At 61.8% G+C, this 18,644-nt stretch overlaps 1 protein-coding gene across 4 annotated transcripts in view; it reads left to right on the top strand.

Annotated features, from left to right (window-relative positions):
- TNS2 (tensin 2) overlaps window positions 1–18,644 on the top strand; it is a 58,953-nt gene that overhangs the window by 1,654 nt on the left and 38,655 nt on the right. Inside the window, exon 1 of one of the 4 annotated variants that reach the window (XM_075915903.2) lies at window positions 3,670–3,838. The exons of 2 other annotated variants lie outside the window; for them this stretch is intronic. In XM_075915903.2, the coding sequence (XP_075772018.2) occupies window positions 3,833–3,838 (6 nt within the window). In that variant the 5' untranslated portion in view covers window positions 3,670–3,832. Of the gene's footprint in view, window positions 1–3,669; window positions 3,839–12,542; window positions 12,823–18,644 lie in introns of those variants that run through there. One more of the 4 variants, XM_075915900.2, reaches the window with a different exon arrangement.

Below are 18,644 nucleotides of genomic sequence, written 5' to 3'. Positions count from 1 at the left end.
ATCTCCACTGAGCATTATGCAAATAGCTAGGGATCGTTTCTTTGTTACGACTGCAAACAGCTCACGGAGCCGTGTGTCTATAGACAGGAGCTCCCTGAGAAAATCTGAACCTGGCCCTAGCCTGAGGACAGCTGCTGGGTGGAACATGAGTCGCAACAATGTGTCATTTCGTCTCTTCTAAGCCAATAGAAGCAACTGCTGCCTGGGGTTTTAGAGAGGGCAGAAATGGCAGCAGGAGGGCAAAACAAGCCTGCTCTCCAGCCGCTCTCTTTGGTCCTGGGTGTGAGGCTCTGGTTCCATTGCTTGGGGATGGCAGGCTCTGATCCAGATCTGCCACTGATCCTGCTGGTGACGTTAGTCAAGTCACTTGCAGAGGCTTCCCCTTTTCTACTGCGAGTCTGTGGGGCAGGGACTGTGTCTGTGGGGCAGGGACTGTGTCTGTGGGTTCCTGGCCATTTCTCTAGGGCCTCAGAGGAGCGACTGCAGAGCAAATCTCTTCTGGTAGCTCGTTCTCCCTTGGCCAGGAGCCAAAAGGAAAGTGTGTGGACTGGGGGAAGGTAGAAGCAGTGGCTTGGATGCCCGGGGAGCAGGATGATGCACTGAGCTGGGAATGGCTTTGCAGAAGCACCCTTCTATAGAAGGGGAAGTTTGCAGGGGAATTTCAAAGACCCTGTACTTGGGACAGAGCCATCAGCAGCCCGGAGCCCATACAGCGCACAACTGATCTCACCAGCTGCACGGAGCTAGCTGCACCAGGGCAAGCCATGGCTTGGGCTGCATCAGGGTCTGCAACACCATACACCTTAGAGAGCCCTCGGCAGGCTGTGATGCAGTGAGGTGAGGCAGAGCAGGGCAATTAACCTCAATGCACAGTGGGGGAAACTGGAGCATGGCCAGGCTAAGTGTCTTGCCCAAGGGCACACAAGAAGTCTGTGGCAGAATAGGAAATGGCCCATAGGGTTCCTGAGTTGGTGGTTAGTGTCCAACCATTGGCCCATACTGCATGCCCATGGTGGCTACTGGACAGTGTCTGAACTGGGGCTAATCCCCAGTCTACAGATGGATTTCAGGAGCAGCTGGAGGGTGTATGTTTAGCTGTCAGGTGGGGGCATGAGGTGGGAGCTACCAGGAGCTAGATCTCATGGGTGGTGCAGCAGCCATAGGGTAAGACTATCTGGCTAGGTGCAAGCCATGGGCCCATCACCATGGCATCTGGGCATTTTACAATGATGAATGAATTTTATCTTCACAAGCTACCCCATGCAGCGAGGGTGAAACTGAGGCACGGAGGAAGGAAGAGAGATTTTCCAAGAGTTCAGCAATTAACATACGCCACTTTTCCAAAAATCTGTCAATAGAGCCCTGGGATAGGGGGGTAGGCAGCAAGGAATCAGCAGGCAGATCAGGGGCATCATATTAGCCCAGCCTCTGGGGCAGGCTGCAGCTCTTGTGAGTACTGGCATGGGTGAGCCTGGCCAGCCCCCTTCGCTAAGGGTCTTGGGGCAGGTTGTGGCACCGCGAACCCTCCTTTCTTTCCAGGACCCCTTGTCCACCCATGTGCCCACCTGGCACAAAGGGCAGAGTCTAGTCCCAAGGGAGGGCAGAGTCGTTCCAGCTGCAGAGAGGAGAGGGGGTCCTAAGCCTGTGCCCATGCCCATCCCCAGCAAACTCGTCTCATCATGTGCCCCCTCCCGCAGAGCAGACTCAGGGCACTGTGCTGCCAGGGGTCAGTGCCCCAGGCATGGACCTTTGTCTGCACCATGAATGGAGACCAGTGCTCCCTGTAAGCTGAGCACTTGGGCGGGCACCCAATGATTAGCAGCGTGCCCACAGCTGGCAGCCTGTGTGTCTACTGGTGGTGCACATCCACCCATGCCTCAGTGCACAGCACAACATTTATTTTGTCCATGCTTGGAAAGAAGTAAAGGGAACAGTGATGTAGAGAGGACGGGGAAGAACCCCTCCTAAGCAGCCTCCATCCCAGGATCCCAAGCTCTGCTCTCGGGCCGTGCAGCCTTCTGGGCACAGTTCTACCCCCCTCTCCCCCGCCAGGCCCTGGAGAAGCTGGATCTAGGCCTGCATCCCAGCAGCCACCACACAAAGGCTGGCCCCGCGCCAGCTCTGATAGCCGCCTAGAGCAGGAGCACTGCCCTGACAGAGAGCCTGGCGTGATGGAGTGACAGTGGCCAGGACACCGGATGCAGCTGGCTCAGCCAGGCCCTGCTCAGGGAGGGGGCTGGCCAAGGCAGGGCTAATTGCTGGCTAGGCTGGGATCAGAAGCCAACCCCGCCCCCAGGTTTCCTCTTCTCTGATAGTTCCCCTTCTAGATTCCCAAGGGAGCCGCTGCCAAGATAATCAATGTTCAAAAATCCCCGATTTGCCAGCAGGCCAACACAGACCAGACCAGCCCCTGTGTGAGGCCACAGCTAGGCAGGGCCTTGTCCCAGGTGGTGCTGTGGGGCCCGTGGCAGAGCTCTGCCCACTACCCCACGCTGTCTGCCCTGCTCTGCACACATCTCAGCATCGCAGGTAGGCAGCCTCTGGCTCCCACCACTGAGATCCAAAGCTTCACCCAGCCTAGTGGGGCGGGGCGGAGGGGCAAGGGCCCAGCCAAGGTTGCATAGTGAGGCCTTTGCAGAGCTACTGAAACCTGAGCTTCCAGCATCCCTCCTCCTGTTCTAGTCACTGGACCCCCGCTCCCACCCTCGAACCTGACTCTCACCCCCCCTGCTCCAACCACTAGGCCACACTCTCCTCCCAGAGCCAGGGCATCCTGATTCGTGCCCCCGGCTCTAATCACAAAAGCCCACTCCTCAGTAGCAAGCCGTGCGAGACATTTACCCAGCTGGAGGGCGAATGCGGCTCGTTCACCCTTTGCTGGATCCAGGGTAGGGCTTGTTTTGCTCCCTCTCCCAGGCACCAGTCCCTGGTTAGACAGGCAGGTATGTAGCCTGGCCGCGCTTCAGGGCATGGGCTGGGACACCCCCTGGTGCTGTGGGGGCTGGGACCCTGATGGGAGGCACCAATAAGCCAAAGGGTCATACTTACACCCCCGCCCCTTTGCCAGCTGCGGCTTGCTCTGTGCAGTTTGGTGCCTGCTCACGAGCTGGTGCCGCGTGACCCATTTGGATGGTGGGCTGTTTATGCAAGGCCTGGCCCTCAGCTCAGCTTTAGGGCCTGTACCTGCTCCACAGTACAGGTAACAGTGAGTAAAAGAGGGCGGGCCTAAATTTGTTCTATGGCCCCTTCAGTCTGTCACTGCCATACTGTCTCCTAGCTGGGCACGTCCTTGGGCCATGGGAGGTATGGAGTCCCTGCCACCCTGTTGGACCAGAGATGGAATGAAAGGTCCCCTCCCAGGGCTATGACGCCCTCTTGCCCCTGCTCCACGGCCAGCCCCCTTCCACTCCTGGGGCTTTGGCTTGTCAGGGATTTCAAGTGGCCTTGCAGGGGAGGTCCTGCGATGGCTGTGAGGGGATCGCAGGCTGAGCTGCTGTATTAACACTCCATGCTCCTGTGTCCGAGACCAATCCCCCCTTTAGATGATTTCATTTCTATGGCAGGAAGCCAGCACGCTCGGCCTGCCTGCCAGGAGGGTGGGAAAGGGGCTGGGAAAAGGGGCTGAGGGAGGGAGGAGAGGGTGTGTTTTCCCTGCTGCTCCCAGTTAGGGAAGCCAGGGCTGCATTTGGGAGACTCTCTCTGACCCAGAGGCCCAGGAATTTCCCCTCAGCCAGATCCTTGCCGGGGCAGCTGGAACAAAACGGAGACCCCACTTTGTCTGGCCAAGGGGGGCCGGCTATGCCCAAGCCAGCCACTGGGCGGCAAGATCAGCATGAAGGTAGGGACCGGGAGAGCCCTGGTCCAGCTGGGCAGCTGGCAGGCCTGTCAAGGGGCAACAGGGTGGGCAGGATGGTTGTCTGGGCTGCCGGGTGGGGTCCTGGGAATGGGACATAGGGTTAAGGCCAGACAGGACCACTGTATGATTGGATCTGCTTTCCTGTCCGTCACATGCCAGCTGCCTCCTCCTCCCCCCCCCCCGTCATGCCACACCCCACAGCCAAGGGCAGACATTCTCTGGGTGAGCAGGCTGGGGGAAAGCCCCTGGCCCTCTCTGCTGTGAGAGGAGGGGATGGTCCATGCGAGCAGCCGGTCTTTTCATATCAACGCATGATCTCAGGGTTCTGGTATTCCTGGGGGAGAAACGGCTCCCTGATTTGTCATTAGAGAAAGCAAGAGATTGTCACTTTTTCTTTCTTTCTTTCTTTCTTTCTTTCTTTCTTTCTTTCTTTCTTTCTTTCTTTCTTTCTTTCTTTCTTTCTTTCTTTCTTTCTTTCTTTCTTTCTTTCTTTCTTTCTTTCTTTCTCAGATTCTGATTGTTGTTATTCCCAGTGTAAATGCAAAGCAATGTGAATGGAGTGCCTTCAGACTGACACCAGTCTAGCTGAGATCATAATCTAGACCAAGGAGAAGTGAGCTTGTTATATTAAAAGGCTGCGTCGTTCAGCGGTTGAACTCTGCCAACAGCAGCATAGGGGTTTATGGCCACTTCTGCTCTCTCTCCAACCTGCCCTCCTCTGTGTTGATGTTATCAGCGCAGCCTAATCTGTCTGCTAATCCTAAACAGGAACAGGCCAAAATTACTGCTGGCCCAAGCACATGCAATGCCGCTGTTACACCAGGGAGGCATTTGGTCCCAGACATCTCTTGTTCCCAGGATGGGCCAAGCTGCCTGTTCTGTTCATTCCCGCTGAAGCATCTAGCCCTGGCAGCTGTCGGAAGGCAGGACCCTGGGCTAGGTGGATCCCAGAGTGATCGATTTTATGTGGTATCAAGAGCTGCCAGATCTCACTCCTGGCCTCCTTTTGCTACACTGGACGGCAGCTTTCCTGCCCCACCAGCCCAGGGCTGCATCACTCCCCCTACAGCTGTTCCCAGCATGGCTAAGCCGGCAACGAGAACCGTTTTCCAGGTCTGGAAACACGAAAACCACGCTGGGCTCTGGTGGAGAGGAGATGCCCACGCCTCATCTTAAAGGGGCAGCTGCTTCGCTGGGCTGGGTAGAGTTGGAAGCAGGTCCTGTCCATGCCCTTGCAGGGCCTGGAAGCCAGGCTGGATGGGTGAGATGACACTACTGGGGTCCCTGTTAGAACCGCCCCTGGCCTCCCTCCTGCAGGCTTCAGGGGAAGATGGCAAGTGGAAAGCCCCTTCAGCCCAGAAAGCTCCTTTCCTGGTAATGCCACTGCGGCTGTGCAGACACAAGGGTAGTGGGGTGTTCTGGACAGCTGCTCTGGACACCTCCCAAATCGTGGGGCTGCTCCCCTGTTCCCCCTGGCATCTAGGCTCTGTGCCCAAGGCAGGAACAAAGTGACTTGTGCTGGGCTGGTACCATGGTGAGAGGGCGGGAGACATTCAGGCTGCTTGGATCTAACCAGTTTGACACAGCAGCAAATTGGCAGACAGAGCTCCTGGGTTCTAGTCCTGGCTCTTCAGCAGACAGGTTACGGCATAACCCCCGGCAGGGTGTTGTACCCCTTCCCCTAGTGTGGCCCAGGCACCAGATTATGAGGGCCCCTGGTGGAGAATGGGTCCCTAGAAAGCTCACAGGCTAGATGGGGGGAGGGACTGAGGCATGGAAAGGGGCTGTGACAGCGGGAGAGGCAGAACGGGACCAAGAACCCAGCTGTGCTGAGCCCCAGGCCTGCCCCCAGATCTCCAGCATGGGCAGGCACGGTTCAAGAGGGTCCTGGTCGGAGCCCTGTGCAGGGAATAGGCAGGGGATTCTCCAGGGGAGGGGCAGCAGAGGGCTGACCCCTGGTGCTCGGGGAACTGGGAGCACTGAGCCCGCACAAGAGCGCCACTTTCCTGCAGTGCCCTTAACCCAGGGCCAGGGCTGCCAGGCAATGCAGCGGGAATTGACCAGGTGCTGGTGAATTAAAGTCACAAGACGCCCTTGGCACCCTCCCAGGGGCCTGCAGCCCTGGCCAAGAGAGGAGACACAGCAGAGGTGTCAGGCTGGGAGCAGGAGGACGAGCAGGAAGGCAGAGCAGTGGGGCCTATCTCTGGGGAGCCAAGGAGGCAGAATTGTGCCATGGAGGGCTCGTGGGGAGACAGTTCCCCTTGGAGGGGCTCTTCCCGGTCAGGCAGTTTGCCCTAAGATCACCCAGGTTACCCAGGAAGGAGCCCCCCTTCCTGTGCCCCCTGCCGCCTCTTTGCTGTGATCTGCCCCCTCCCACCAGCTGCTTGGCCTGTGCTTCAGACCATGTGGACTCAGCACTGGGAGGCGGAACCGGGCTTGCTCCATGTCTGTACAGCACCTAGCACCCATGTGTAAACGGGGGAATGGTCCCGCTATTGTGGGGAACTTTCCTGGCTTGTATACCACCCTGGTGAAATGGACCAGCGAAAGGATCTGAGTCCCGGTTCCCACTTCCTTTACCCCACGGCTCCCCTGATCCTGAGGGCTCCCCCTCCACTCTCCTGAGTAGCAGAGTCCTTGAAACCCAAACAAGGCTGGGCCCAGGTTTCCTGGGGCTTAATCCCCGACCTTGTAGTCACTAGGGGCAGGAGTTAGGGTGTCCCCACTCCGAGGTGCTCTCCTCACACTGCAGGCCTTCTTGGCCCAGTGATCATTTCATAAGGTTCAAAGCAAATACAATTTATTAAACATCAACTGATTAAAAACAAAAGAATAAGAAAAAATGAGAATGGTTAAATGAGAACACACAGCCCTGCTCTGTAGCACAGGGACATCAAAACAGCAGCCTGCAGAGTGTCAGGACAGGCCACAGTCTCTTCCTTATAGGCCCCTTAGAGACCCTGGATGTGCTGCAGGGGGGCTGCAGGCTGGACACACTTGCTCTGGCAGTGACCACACAGCCTCAAGCTCTAAGTGACCAGACCCCTCTCCCAGTCTGGCCTGCTGGGCCTCTTGGCTGGTGAGATCTCCCTGCCCAGAGCCTCTCCCCACACTTTGCTGGTCCCAGCTTCTCACCACACCCAGCTATAGGCTGTGCTGCTTTGCCAGTCTCCAGCTCCTTGCGTTGCTTCTCTGTTCCTTTTGGCTCTCTCAGCACTGCCAGTCTGCTGCTCAACACAGGGTCTGCACTCCTGGGGCTGTGTGTGCCTGGCTCTGTCCCTGCAGGACTGCCCCTCGGCACAGCTTGCACTCCTTGGGCTGTGTGTGCCTGGCTCTGTCGCTGCAGGACTGCCCCTCAGCACAGCTTGCACTCCTTGGGCTGTGTGTGCCTGGCTCTGTCGCTGCAGGACTGCCCCTCAGCACAGCTTGCACTCCTTGGGCTGTGTGTGCCTGGCTCTGTTGCTGCAGGACTGCCCCTCGGCACAGCTTGCACTCCTTGGGCTGTGTGTGCCTGGCTCTGTCGCTGCAGGACTGCCCCTCAGCACAGCTTGTACCCCTTGGGCTGTGTGTGCCTGGCTCTGTCACTGCAGGACTGCCCCTCGGCACAGCTTGCACTCCTTGGGGCTGTGTGTGCCTGGCTCTGTCGCTGCAGGACTGCCCCTCGGCACAGCTTGCACTCCTTGGGCTGTGTGTGCCTGGCTCTGTTGCTGCACAACTGCCCCTCGGCACAGCTTGCACTCCTGGGGCTGTGTGTGCCTGGCTCTGTCGCTGCAGGACTGCCCCTCAGCACAGCTTGCACTCCTGGGGCTGTGTGTGCCTGGTTCTGTCGCTGCAGGACTGCCCCTCAGCACAGCTTGCACTCCTGGGGCTGTGTGTGCCTGGCTCTGTCCCTGCAGGACTGTCCCTCAGCACAGCTTGCACTCCTTGGGCTGTGTATGTCTGGCTCTGTCCCTGGAGGACTGCCCCTCAGCACAGCTTGCACTCCTTGGGCTGTGTGTGTCTGGCTCTGTCACTGCAGGACTGCCCCTCGGCACAGCTTGCACTCCTTGGGCTGTGAGTGTCTGGCTCTGTTGCTGCAGGACTGCCCCTCAGCACAGCTTGCACTCCTTGGGCTGTGTGTGCCTGGCTCTGTCGCTGCAGGACTGCCCCTCAGCACAGCTTGCACTCCTTGGGCTGTGTGTGTCTGGCTCTGTCGCTGCAGGACTGCCCCTCAGCACAGCTTGCACTCCTTGGGCTGTGTGTGTCTGGCTCTGTCGCTGCAGGACTGCCCCTCAGCACAGCTTGCACTCCTTGGGCTGTGTGTGCCTGGCTCTGTCGCTGCAGGACTGCCCCTCAGCACAGCTTGCACTCCTTGGGCTGTGTGTGTCTGGCTCTGTCGCTGCAGGACTGCCCCTCAGCACAGCTTGCACTCCTTGGGCTGTGTGTGCCTGGCTCTGTCCCTGCAGGACTGCCCCTCAGCACAGCTTGCACTCCTTGGGCTGTGTGTGCCTGGCTCTGTCGCTGCAGGACTGCCCCTCAGCACAGCTTGCACCCCTTGGGCTGTGTGTGCCTGGCTCTGTCCCTGCAGGACTGCCCCTCGGCACAGCTTGCACTCCTTGGGCTGTGTGTGCCTGGCTCTGTCCCTGCAGGACTGCCCCTCAGCACAGCTGGCACTCCTGGGGCTGTGTGTGCCTGGCTCTGTCGCTGCAGGACTGCCCCTCAGCACAGCTTGCACTCCTTGGGCTGTGTGTGCCTGGCTCTGTCGCTGCAGGACTGCCCCTCAGCACAGCTTGCACCCCTTGGGCTGTGTGTGCCTGGCTCTGTCCCTGCAGGACTGCCCCTCGGCACAGCTTGCACTCCTTGGGCTGTGTGTGCCTGGCTCTGTCCCTGCAGGACTGCCCCTCAGCACAGCTGGCACTCCTGGGGCTGTGTGTGCCTGGCTCTGTCCCTGCAGGACTGCCCCTCAGCACAGCTTGCACTCCTTGGGCTGTGTGTGCCTGGCTCTGTCGCTGCAGGACTGCCCCTCAGCACAGCTTGCACTCCTTGGCTCTGTCGCTGCAGGACTGCCCCTCGGCACAGCTTGCACTCCTGGGGCTGTGTGTGTCTGGCTCTGTTGCTGCAGGACTGCCCCTCGGCACAGCTGGCACTCCTTGGGCTGTGTGTGCCTGGCTCTGTCGCTGCAGGACTGCCCCTCAGCACAGCTTGCACTCCTTGGGCTGTGTGTGCCTGGCTCTGTCGCTGCAGGACTGCCCCTCAGCACAGCTTGCACCCCTTGGGCTGTGTGTGCCTGGCTCTGTCCCTGCAGGACTGCCCCTCGGCACAGCTTGCACTCCTTGGGCTGTGTGTGCCTGGCTCTGTCCCTGCAGGACTGCCCCTCAGCACAGCTTGCACTCCTGGGGCTGTGTGTGCCTGGCTCTGTCCCTGCAGGACTGCCCCTCAGCACAGCTGGCACTCCTGGGGCTGTGTGTGCCTGGCTCTGTCACTGCAGGACTGCCCCTCAGCACAGCTTGCACTCCTTGGGCTGTGTGTGCCTGGCTCTGTCCCTGCAGGACTGCCCCTCAGCACAGCTGGCACTCCTGGGGCTGTGTGTGCCTGGCTCTGTCGCTGCAGGACTGCCCCTCGGCACAGCTTGCACTCCTGGGGCTGTGTGTGTCTGGCTCTGTTGCTGCAGGACTGCCCCTCGGCACAGCTGGCACTCCTTGGGCTGTGTGTGCCTGGCTCTGTCGCTGCAGGACTGCCCCTCAGCACAGCTTGCACTCCTTGGGCTGTGTGTGCCTGGCTCTGTCGCTGCAGGACTGCCCCTCAGCACAGCTTGCACTCCTTGGGCTGTGTGTGTCTGGCTCTGTCGCTGCAGGACTGCCCCTCGGCACAGCTTGCACTCCTGGGGCTGTGTGTGTCTGGCTCTGTTGCTGCAGGACTGCCCCTCGGCACAGCTGGCACTCCTTGGGCTGTGTGTGCCTGGCTCTGTCCCTGCAGGACTGCCCCTCGGCACAGCTGGCACTCCTGGGGCTGTGTGTGCCTGGCTCTGTTGCTGCAGGACTGCCCCTCGGCACAGCTTGCACTCCTTGGGCTGTGTGTGTCTGGCTCTGTCCCTGCAGGACTGCCCCTCAGCACAGCTGGCACTCCTTGGGCTGTGTGTGCCTGGCTCTGTCGCTGCAGGACTGCCCCTCAGCACAGCTGGCACTCCTTGGGCTGTGTGTGCCTGGCTCTGTTGCTGCAGGACTGCCCCTCAGCACAGCTGGCACTCCTTGGGCTGTGTGTGCCTGGCTCTGTCGCTGCAGGACTGCCCCTCAGCACAGCTTGCACTCCTGGGGCTGTGTGTGCCTGGCTCTGTCGCTGCAGGACTGCCCCTCAGCACAGCTTGCACTCCTTGGGCTGTGTGTGCCTGGCTCTGTTGCTGCAGGACTGCCCCTCAGCACAGCTGGCACTCCTTGGGCTGTGTGTGCCTGGCTCTGTCGCTGCAGGACTGCCCCTCAGCACAGCTTGCACTCCTTGGGCTGTGTGTGCCTGGCTCTGTCGCTGCAGGACTGCCCCTCAGCACAGCTTGCACCCCTTGGGCTGTGTGTGCCTGGCTCTGTCCCTGCAGGACTGCCCCTCGGCACAGCTTGCACTCCTTGGGCTGTGTGTGTCTGGCTCTGTCGCTGCAGGACTGCCCCTCAGCACAGCTTGCACTCCTTGGGCTGTGTGTGTCTGGCTCTGTCGCTGCAGGACTGCCCCTCAGCACAGCTTGCACTCCTTGGGGCTGTGTGTGCCTGGCTCTGTCGCTGCAGGACTGCCCCTCAGCACAGCTTGCACCCCTTGGGCTGTGTGTGCCTGGCTCTGTCGCTGCAGGACTGCCCCTCAGCACAGCTTGCACCCCTTGGGCTGTGTGTGCCTGGCTCTGTCCCTGCAGGACTGCCCCTCGGCACAGCTTGCACTCCTTGGGCTGTGTGTGTCTGGCTCTGTCGCTGCAGGACTGCCCCTCAGCACAGCTTGCACTCCTTGGGCTGTGTGTGTCTGGCTCTGTCGCTGCAGGACTGCCCCTCAGCACAGCTTGCACTCCTTGGGGCTGTGTGTGCCTGGCTCTGTCGCTGCAGGACTGCCCCTCGGCACAGCTTGCACTCCTTGGGCTGTGTGTGCCTGGCTCTGTCGCTGCAGGACTGCCCCTCAGCACAGCTGGCACTCCTTGGGCTGTGTGTGCCTGGCTCTGTCGCTGCAGGACTGCCCCTCAGCACAGCTTGCACTCCTTGGGCTGTGTGTGCCTGGCTCTGTCGCTGCAGGACTGCCCCTCGGCACAGCTTGCACTCCTGGGGCTGTGTGTGCCTGGCTCTGTCGCTGCAGGACTGCCCCTCAGCACAGCTTGCACTCCTTGGGCTGTGTGTGCCTGGCTCTGTCGCTGCAGGACTGCCCCTCAGCACAGCTTGCACTCCTTGGCTCTGTCGCTGCAGGACTTCTCCACACAGCTTGCACTGCTCTTAGCTGTCTCTCAGCTCTCTCCCTGCTCGGAGAGACCCAGAACAATCCCAGCTCACAGGGAGGACGGGGCCTGGCCTCTCCCTTTCCTCACTGGCCTGTCCAACCTGTCGATCAGGCCGAGCTGGAGTGTTGGCTGCTTTCCATTGTCTCTGGGGTCTGTCAGTCTCCTGGACCCTTCCCCTTTTGATACCGGGGCTGGCGAACCAAAAACTCCTGCAGACTTTTAGTAAGGGGCTAACAGTCCCCCTACACATGGGTGCTGTTGGCCCAAACTCACCTGCTTCCCACCGTGCCAGAGACCCACCCAGCTTGGAGCCATGGTGACTGGAGGGGAAGGGACGAATGCTTGCTTAGGAGCTGCAGAAGGGCTAGGAAGTGGAGGCCCCCACTCATGCAGGCCCCCTCGAGTGCCCCCCCAAGGCTGAGGAGCTGGCGACAGCGGGGGGCTGGGGCCCTGTCCTGTTAGCTCAGGCAGGCGCAGGACCACGAGCCACCCACGGGTGTGTCCTTCCAGGGAGCGGCACAAGGGGGGGGAGGAGTAGGGGCCAGTGGGGTGGGGGAAGTAGAGCTGTCCTGCTGGCAATCCTAAGCGGGGGTAGGAATGGGCCTTTGCTGTGTGTGGGGAGGGAGAACGTGGCCAGCCCTGGTGCTTTTGCCGTGAGCGGGAGCGAGAGGGGTCTCTGGAGGGGAGGCGGGCAGGGGTGAGCAGTGCGTGGGTGTGGGGGCCTCTGGGGATGGGTGGGTGAGGAGGGTTCCACATGGGCAGGTGATACTGTCCTACTGCGCCTGAGCCCATTACTCCGGGCAGGGCTGGAGGCTCGTCTATGGGACCTGCCTGCTGCTGGCTGGTGGGGGGTTGTGGAGCCCCTGGGTCTGACACTGAGCCCCTTGTGCTGCTGGAGCTAAACCTGGAGCCAGGGCCCCAGGAATTTCCGGTCCTCCTCTGGGAAGGAGCTGTCAGTGTCATGGGTGTCACAAGCGCGCTGGTGCTCATTCCTCCCTGGCCCATGGAATGCATCTGACCCCAGCCTGCCCGGCCTTGCCCATGACGTGCTTCAAGGTGTGTGGGTCTCTGTGCCACACGTGTCTGGCGGGTGGATCCCGAAGGCCATGGCCTTCTCTGTGACCTCAGCACGACGGGAAGCTGCTATTGTGAGTCAGGAAACACCAGTCCTGATCTCAGCTTCTGGGCCGGCCTCTGGCTCATTGTTTCCAGACCCACATCCTATCCCATGAACCCTGCCCCCCTGGCTCAGACTGGACTGGGCTGCCGGGAAGCTGGCTGCATGGGCTGCTGACACTGATTCCCTGTGGCTGGGACGGGTGGCGCCCACCACACCCTCCGGTGCCCCCCTGGACTGGCAGCATTGGTGCGGACAGGCACACTCTCCGGCTAGGCCGGAGCTCTGGCGCTCAGCGTCCCTGGCCAGCCCAGTGCCGCACCCGCTGCTATGAAGCCAAGGAAGACAGTGGAGATGCTGCTGAGGGTGCTGGTGCGGCGGGACAGCACCCGGGTGCCGGGCTCCAGCAGGGTAGGTGTGACCCTCCCCCCAGCCTAAACCCCCCCGGCGCAGTGGAGAGCCCCACCAGTCTAGGAAGGATGGGGGAACAGGAAAAGAGAGAACAACTCCCCTGCAGCGGGCAGGGTCAGAGACCCCGCGCTATGGGGCTCACTTGGGCAGCAAGCCCCTCGCGTATGATGTGCGGGGGGGTTAGACATGGGGTGCACTGGGGAGGTCTAGCCCCTCTCTTATGATGTGGGGGGGCTAGATATGGGGTGCACTGAGGGGGTCTAGCCCCTCTCCTATGATGTGGGGGGGCTAGATATGGGGTGCACTGAGGGGGTCTAGCCCCTCTCCTATGATGTGGGGGGGCTAGATATGGGGTGCACTGAGGGGGTCTAGCCCCTCTCCTATGATGTGGGGGGCTAGATATGGGGTGCACTGAGGGGGTCTAGCCCCTCTCCTATGATGTGGGGGGGCTAGATATGGGGTGCACTGAGGGGGTCTAGCCCCTCTCCTATGATGTGGGGGGGCTAGATATGGGGTGCACTGGGGAGGTCTAGCCCCTCTCCTATGATGTGGGGGGGGCTAGATATGGAGTGTACTGAGGGGGTCTAGCCCCTCTCCTATGATGTGGGGGGGCTAGATATGGGGTGCACTGAGGGGATCTAGCCCCTCTCCTATGATGTGGGGGGGCTAGATATGGGGTGCACTGAGGGGGTCTAGCCCCTCTCAGAGGATCGGGGGGTTAGATATGGGGTGCACTTGGGGGATCTAGCCCCTCTCCTATGATGTGGGGGGGCTAGATATGGGGTGCACTGAGGGGGTCTAGCCCCTCTCAGAGGATCGGGGGTTAGATATGGGGTGCACTTGGGGGATCTAGCCCCTCTCCTATGATGTGGGGGGTTAGACATGGGGTGCACTGGGCATTTAGCCCCTCTCATAGGCTTGAGAGCAGGCAGCCATTGGGCGCCTCTGGGAGTCCTCCACCCCAACGGTAACCAGGATAATATGGGGGCTAAGAAAGGCCGTGGGCAGCGCTGTCCCCAAGCTATGCAGCGGGAAGGATGTGGAGGGTGGGGCCTGGGCAGGTCCCCAGGCTGGCCGAAGGTCCTGCGTCCGGCTGACTCATAACTAGCTGCAGCCTTGTGACAGTGTCGGCGCCAGGGCTCCGCTAACCTTCCCGGCTGGAGCCAGTCCAACTCAGAGCAGCAGGAGAAGGTGCAATGGGGGCCCTGGGCACTGCATGGCCTGGAGGCTCCTGCCACTTCCTGGGGGAGGGAGACACACGCGGCCCTTCTGTAAAGAGTGTGGCCAATCCCTGAGCCCTAACAGGGTGCAATGAGCAGAGTTATTGTAGGGATGCTGGGAGGGAAGGGTTAAGCAGGCAGGGCCGGGCACTGGCACTGGGAGGGAAGGGTTAAGCAGGCAGGGCCGGGCACTGGCACTGGGAGGGAAGGGTTAAGCAGGCAGGGCTGGGCACTGGCACTGGGAGGGAAGGGTTAAGCAGGCAGGGCCGGGCACTGGCACTGGGAGGGAAGGGTTAAGCAGGCAGGACCGGGCACTGGCACTGGGAGGGAAGGGTTAAGGAGGCAGGACCGGGCACTGGCACTGGGAGGGAAGGGTTAAGCAGGCAGGACCGGGCACTGGCACTGGGAGGGAAGGGTTAAGCAGGCAGGGCCGGGCACTGGCACTGGGAGGGAAGGGTTAAGCAGGCAGGGCCGGGCACTGGCACTGGGAGGGAAGGGTTAAGCAGGCAGGGCCGGGCACTGGCACTGGGAGGGAAGGGTTAAGCAGGCAGGACCGGGCACTGGCACTGGGAGGGAAGGGTTAAGCAGGCAGGGCCGGGCACTGGCACTGGGAGGGAAGGGTTAAGCAGGCAGGGCCGGGCACTGGCACTGGGAGGGAAGGGTTAAGCAGGCAGGGCCGGGCACTGGCACTGGGAGGGAAGGGTTAAGCAGGCAGGGCCGGGCACTGGCACTGGGAGGGAAGGGTTAAGCAGGCAGGGCCGGGCACTGGCACTGGGAGGGAAGGGTTAAGCAGGCAGGGCCGGGCACTGGCACTGGGAGGGAAGGGTTAAGCAGGCAGGGCCGGGCACTGGCACTGGGAGGGAAGGGTTAAGCAGGCAGGGCCGGGCACTGGCACTGGGAGGGAAGGGTTAAGCAGGCAGGGCCGGGCACTGGCACTGGGAGGGAAGGGTTAAGCAGGCAGGGCCGGGCACTGGCACTGGGAGGGAAGGGTTAAGCAGGCAGGGCCGGGCACTGGCACTGGGAGGGAAGGGTTAAGGAGGCAGGGCCGGGCACTGGCACTGGGAGGGAAGGGTTAAGCAGGCAGGGCCGGGCACTGGCACTGGGATGGGAGGGTTAAGCAGGCAGGGCCGGGCACTGGCACTGGGAGGGAAGGGTTAAGCAGGCAGGGCCGGGCACTGGCACTGGGAGGGAAGGGTTAAGCAGGCAGGGCCGGGCACTGGCACTTGGAGGGAAGGGTTAAGCAGGCAGGGCCGGGCACTGGCACTTGGAGGGAAGGGTTAAGCAGGCAGGGCCGGGCACTGGCACTGGGAGGGAAGGGTTAAGCAGGCAGGGCCGGGCACTGGCACTGGGAGGGAAGGGTTAAGGAGGCAGGGCCGGGCACTGGCACTGGGAGGGAAGGGTTAAGCAGGCAGGGCCGGGCACTGGCACTGGGAGGGAAGGGTTAAGCAAGCAGGGCCGGGCACTGGCACTGGGAGGGAAGGGTTAAGGAGGCAGGGCCGGGCACTGGCACTGGGAGGGAAGGGTTAAGCAGGCAGGGCCGGGCACTGGCACTGGGAGGGAAGGGTTAAGCAGGCAGGGCCGGGCACTGGCACTGGGAGGGAAGGGTTAAGCAGGCAGGGCCGGGCACTGGCACTGGGAGGGAAGGGTTAAGCAGGCAGGGCCGGGCATTGGCACTGGGAGGGAAGGGTTAAGCAGGCAGGGCCGGGCACTGGCACTGGGAGGGAAGGGTTAAGCAGGCAGGGCCGGGCACTGGCACTGGGAGGGAAGGGTTAAGCAGGCAGGACCGGGCACTGGCACTGGGAGGGAAGGGTTAAGCAGGCAGGACCGGGCACTGGCACTGGGAGGGAAGGGTTAAGGAGGCAGGGCCGGGCACTGGCACTGGGAGGGAAGGGTTAAGCAGGCAGGGCCGGGCACTGGCACTGGGAGGGAAGGGTTAAGGAGGCAGGGCCGGGCACTGGCACTGGGAGGGAAGGGTTAAGCAGGCAGGGCCGGGCACTGGCACTGGGAGGGAAGGGTTAAGGAGGCAGGGCCGGGCATTGGCACTGGGAGGGAAGGGTTAAGGAGGCAGGGCCGGGCACTGGCACTGGGAGGGAAGGGTTAAGCAGGCAGGGCCGGGCACTGGCACTGGGAGGGAAGGGTTAAGCAGGCAGGACCGGGCACTGGCACTGGGAGGGAAGGGTTAAGGAGGCAGGGCCAGGCACTGGCACTGGGAGGGAAGGGTTAAGGAGGCAGGGCCGGGCACTGGCACTGGGAGGGAAGGGTTAAGCAGGCAGGGCCGGGCACTGGCACTGGGAGGGAAGGGTTAAGGAGGCAGGGCCGGGCATTGGCACTGGGAGGGAAGGGTTAAGGAGGCAGGGCCGGGCACTGGCACTGGGAGGGAAGGGTTAAGGAGGCAGGGCCGGGCACTGGCACTGGGAGGGAAGGGTTAAGCAGGCAGGGCCGGGCACTGGCACTGGGAGGGAAGGGTTAAGCAGGCAGGGCCGGGCACTGGCACTGGGAGGGAAGGGTTAAGCAGGCAGGGCCGGGCACTGGCACTGGGAGGGAAGGGTTAAGCAGGCAGGGCCGGGCACTGGCACTGGGAGGGAAGGGTTAAGGAGGCAGGGCCGGGCACTGGCACTGGGAGGGAAGGGTTAAGCAGGCAGGGCCGGGCACTGGCACTGGGAGGGAAGGGTTAAGCAGGCAGGGCCGGGCACTGGCACTGGGAGGGAAGGGTTAAGGAGGCAGGGCCGGGCACTGGCACTGGGAGGGAAGGGTTAAGCAGGCAGGGCCGGGCACTGGCACTGGGAGGGAAGGGTTAAGCAGGCAGGGCCGGGCACTGGCACTGGGAGGGAAGGGTTAAGCAGGCAGGGCCGGGCACTGGCACTGGGAGGGAAGGGTTAAGCAGGCAGGGCCGGGCACTGGCACTGGGAGGGAAGGGTTAAGCAGGCAGGGCCGGGCACTGGCACTGGGTGGCACTGGGAGGGAAGGGTTAAGCAGGCAGGGCCGGGCACTGGCACTGGGTGGCACTGGGAGGGAAGGGTTAAGCAGGCAGGGCTGGGCACTGGCACTGGGAGGGAAGAGTTAAGCAGGCAGGGCTGGGCATTGGCACTGGGAGGGAAGGGTTAAGCAGGCAGGGCCGGGCACTGGCACTGGGAGGGAAGGGTTAAGCAGGCAGGGCCGGGCACTGGCACTGGGAGGGAAGGGTTAAGCAAGCAGAGCCCACACTGGGTGGCACTGGGAGGGAAGGGTTAAGCAGGCAGAGCCCACACTGGGTGGCACTGGGAAGGAAGGGTTAAGCAAGCAGAGCCCACACTGGGTGGCACTGGGAGGAAAGGTTTCTCCTGGCCCATGCAGTGGCCCATACAGCCCGAAGTTCCAGTGTGACCCCACCAGGCCAAGACCGGACAAAGCAAGAGGTCAGGGGGCTTGGGAGGAGCACCAGCTGCAGCCGGCCCTGTGGCTGCTTCAGGGATTCCTGGACCCACTGGTGAGTCCAGAGCCCGTGTCTGAATCCCACTGCTGCTGCCTGGGCTTTCTGGGCATTGCCCACTGCTCTCCCGTCCCCCCACCGGCCTCGCAGGGAGTCCCGGGGCCAGTGACCCGTCAGGTGTTCTCTGACAGGCTTCACTGGCAGAATCTTGAGTGTCCGTCCCTGGCTGGTTCCATCCACGGGCCCTAGGGTGAAACCAGTTTGGTTGGGGTCTAGCAAGCTGTGCACACAGCCAGGTCCATGTCCCCCTCCTTGTGCTGCTCTCAAGTCGCTGTGTGATTAGCCAGGCCAGCTGATTGCAGCACGCGCAGACCCACCATTTACACCCTTGCAGCCTGGGTGCTCCAGGGTTATAAAACACTCATGGGAGGATCCGGCCCCAGCGTGGGCTATTCCCAGGCTGGCTGGGGGCTCTGGCTGAGGCGTGGTGCACACAGAGGGTTTTACCAGCCCGCTAATTTTTGTGGAATTGATTTTGAGTGAGAAGCGAGGTCTCCGGAGTCTGGTTCCCACCACTCCCAGGGACCTGACCCGGACATGGGAACCAGGAAGATAAACTGACTGAGGGGGTGGAGGGAGGGGAAACTGACCAGCACGGTTTGGGGATCCGGTGTGCAGGGACTGACGGGGGACGGGGTCTGTCCGGACCACTCAGTTCTAGCCTGATTCGTGGCCCAGGGAGGAGAGGCGTGTTCTAATGCTGATCATTTGACAAGACCTATTTTAAGGCCTGGCACCCTCCCTGCCCGCCCCCTGCCAGCCATTCTCTGAGCTCAGGCGAGTTTCCTGAACAGGGAACACGGAGCCCCCCTGAGGGGGAACCTCTCCTCCCACGTACATCTAGACGGAGAGGCAAGGGACGGGAGCTCTGCTGTGGCCTGGTGCAAGTGCCCGGAGGCAAGGGGGCCGGCTCTGGGTGTGTGTGTGTGTGTGTGTGTGTGTGTGTATGGGGCACCAGGAGCAGCTGTTCTCTGCCAGCTCGGGGGTGTGTGTGTGTGTGTGTATGGGGCACCAGGAGCAGCTGTTCTCTGCCAGCTCGGGGTGTGTGTGTGTGTGTGAATCTCCTGAAGGGAGGGGGAACATACACTCCCCACCCTGGGTCACAGCATGGACCCTTGGCCCATGATCCCAGC

The sequence above is a fragment of the Pelodiscus sinensis genome, chromosome 31, assembly GCF_052426305.1.
Source record: "Pelodiscus sinensis isolate ZL-2025 chromosome 31, ASM5242630v1, whole genome shotgun sequence".
NCBI classification, from domain to species: Eukaryota; Metazoa; Chordata; order Testudines; family Trionychidae; genus Pelodiscus; species Pelodiscus sinensis.
Note: the sequence above shows the minus strand (reverse complement) of the source record. Positions and strands in the feature narration are given on the sequence as shown.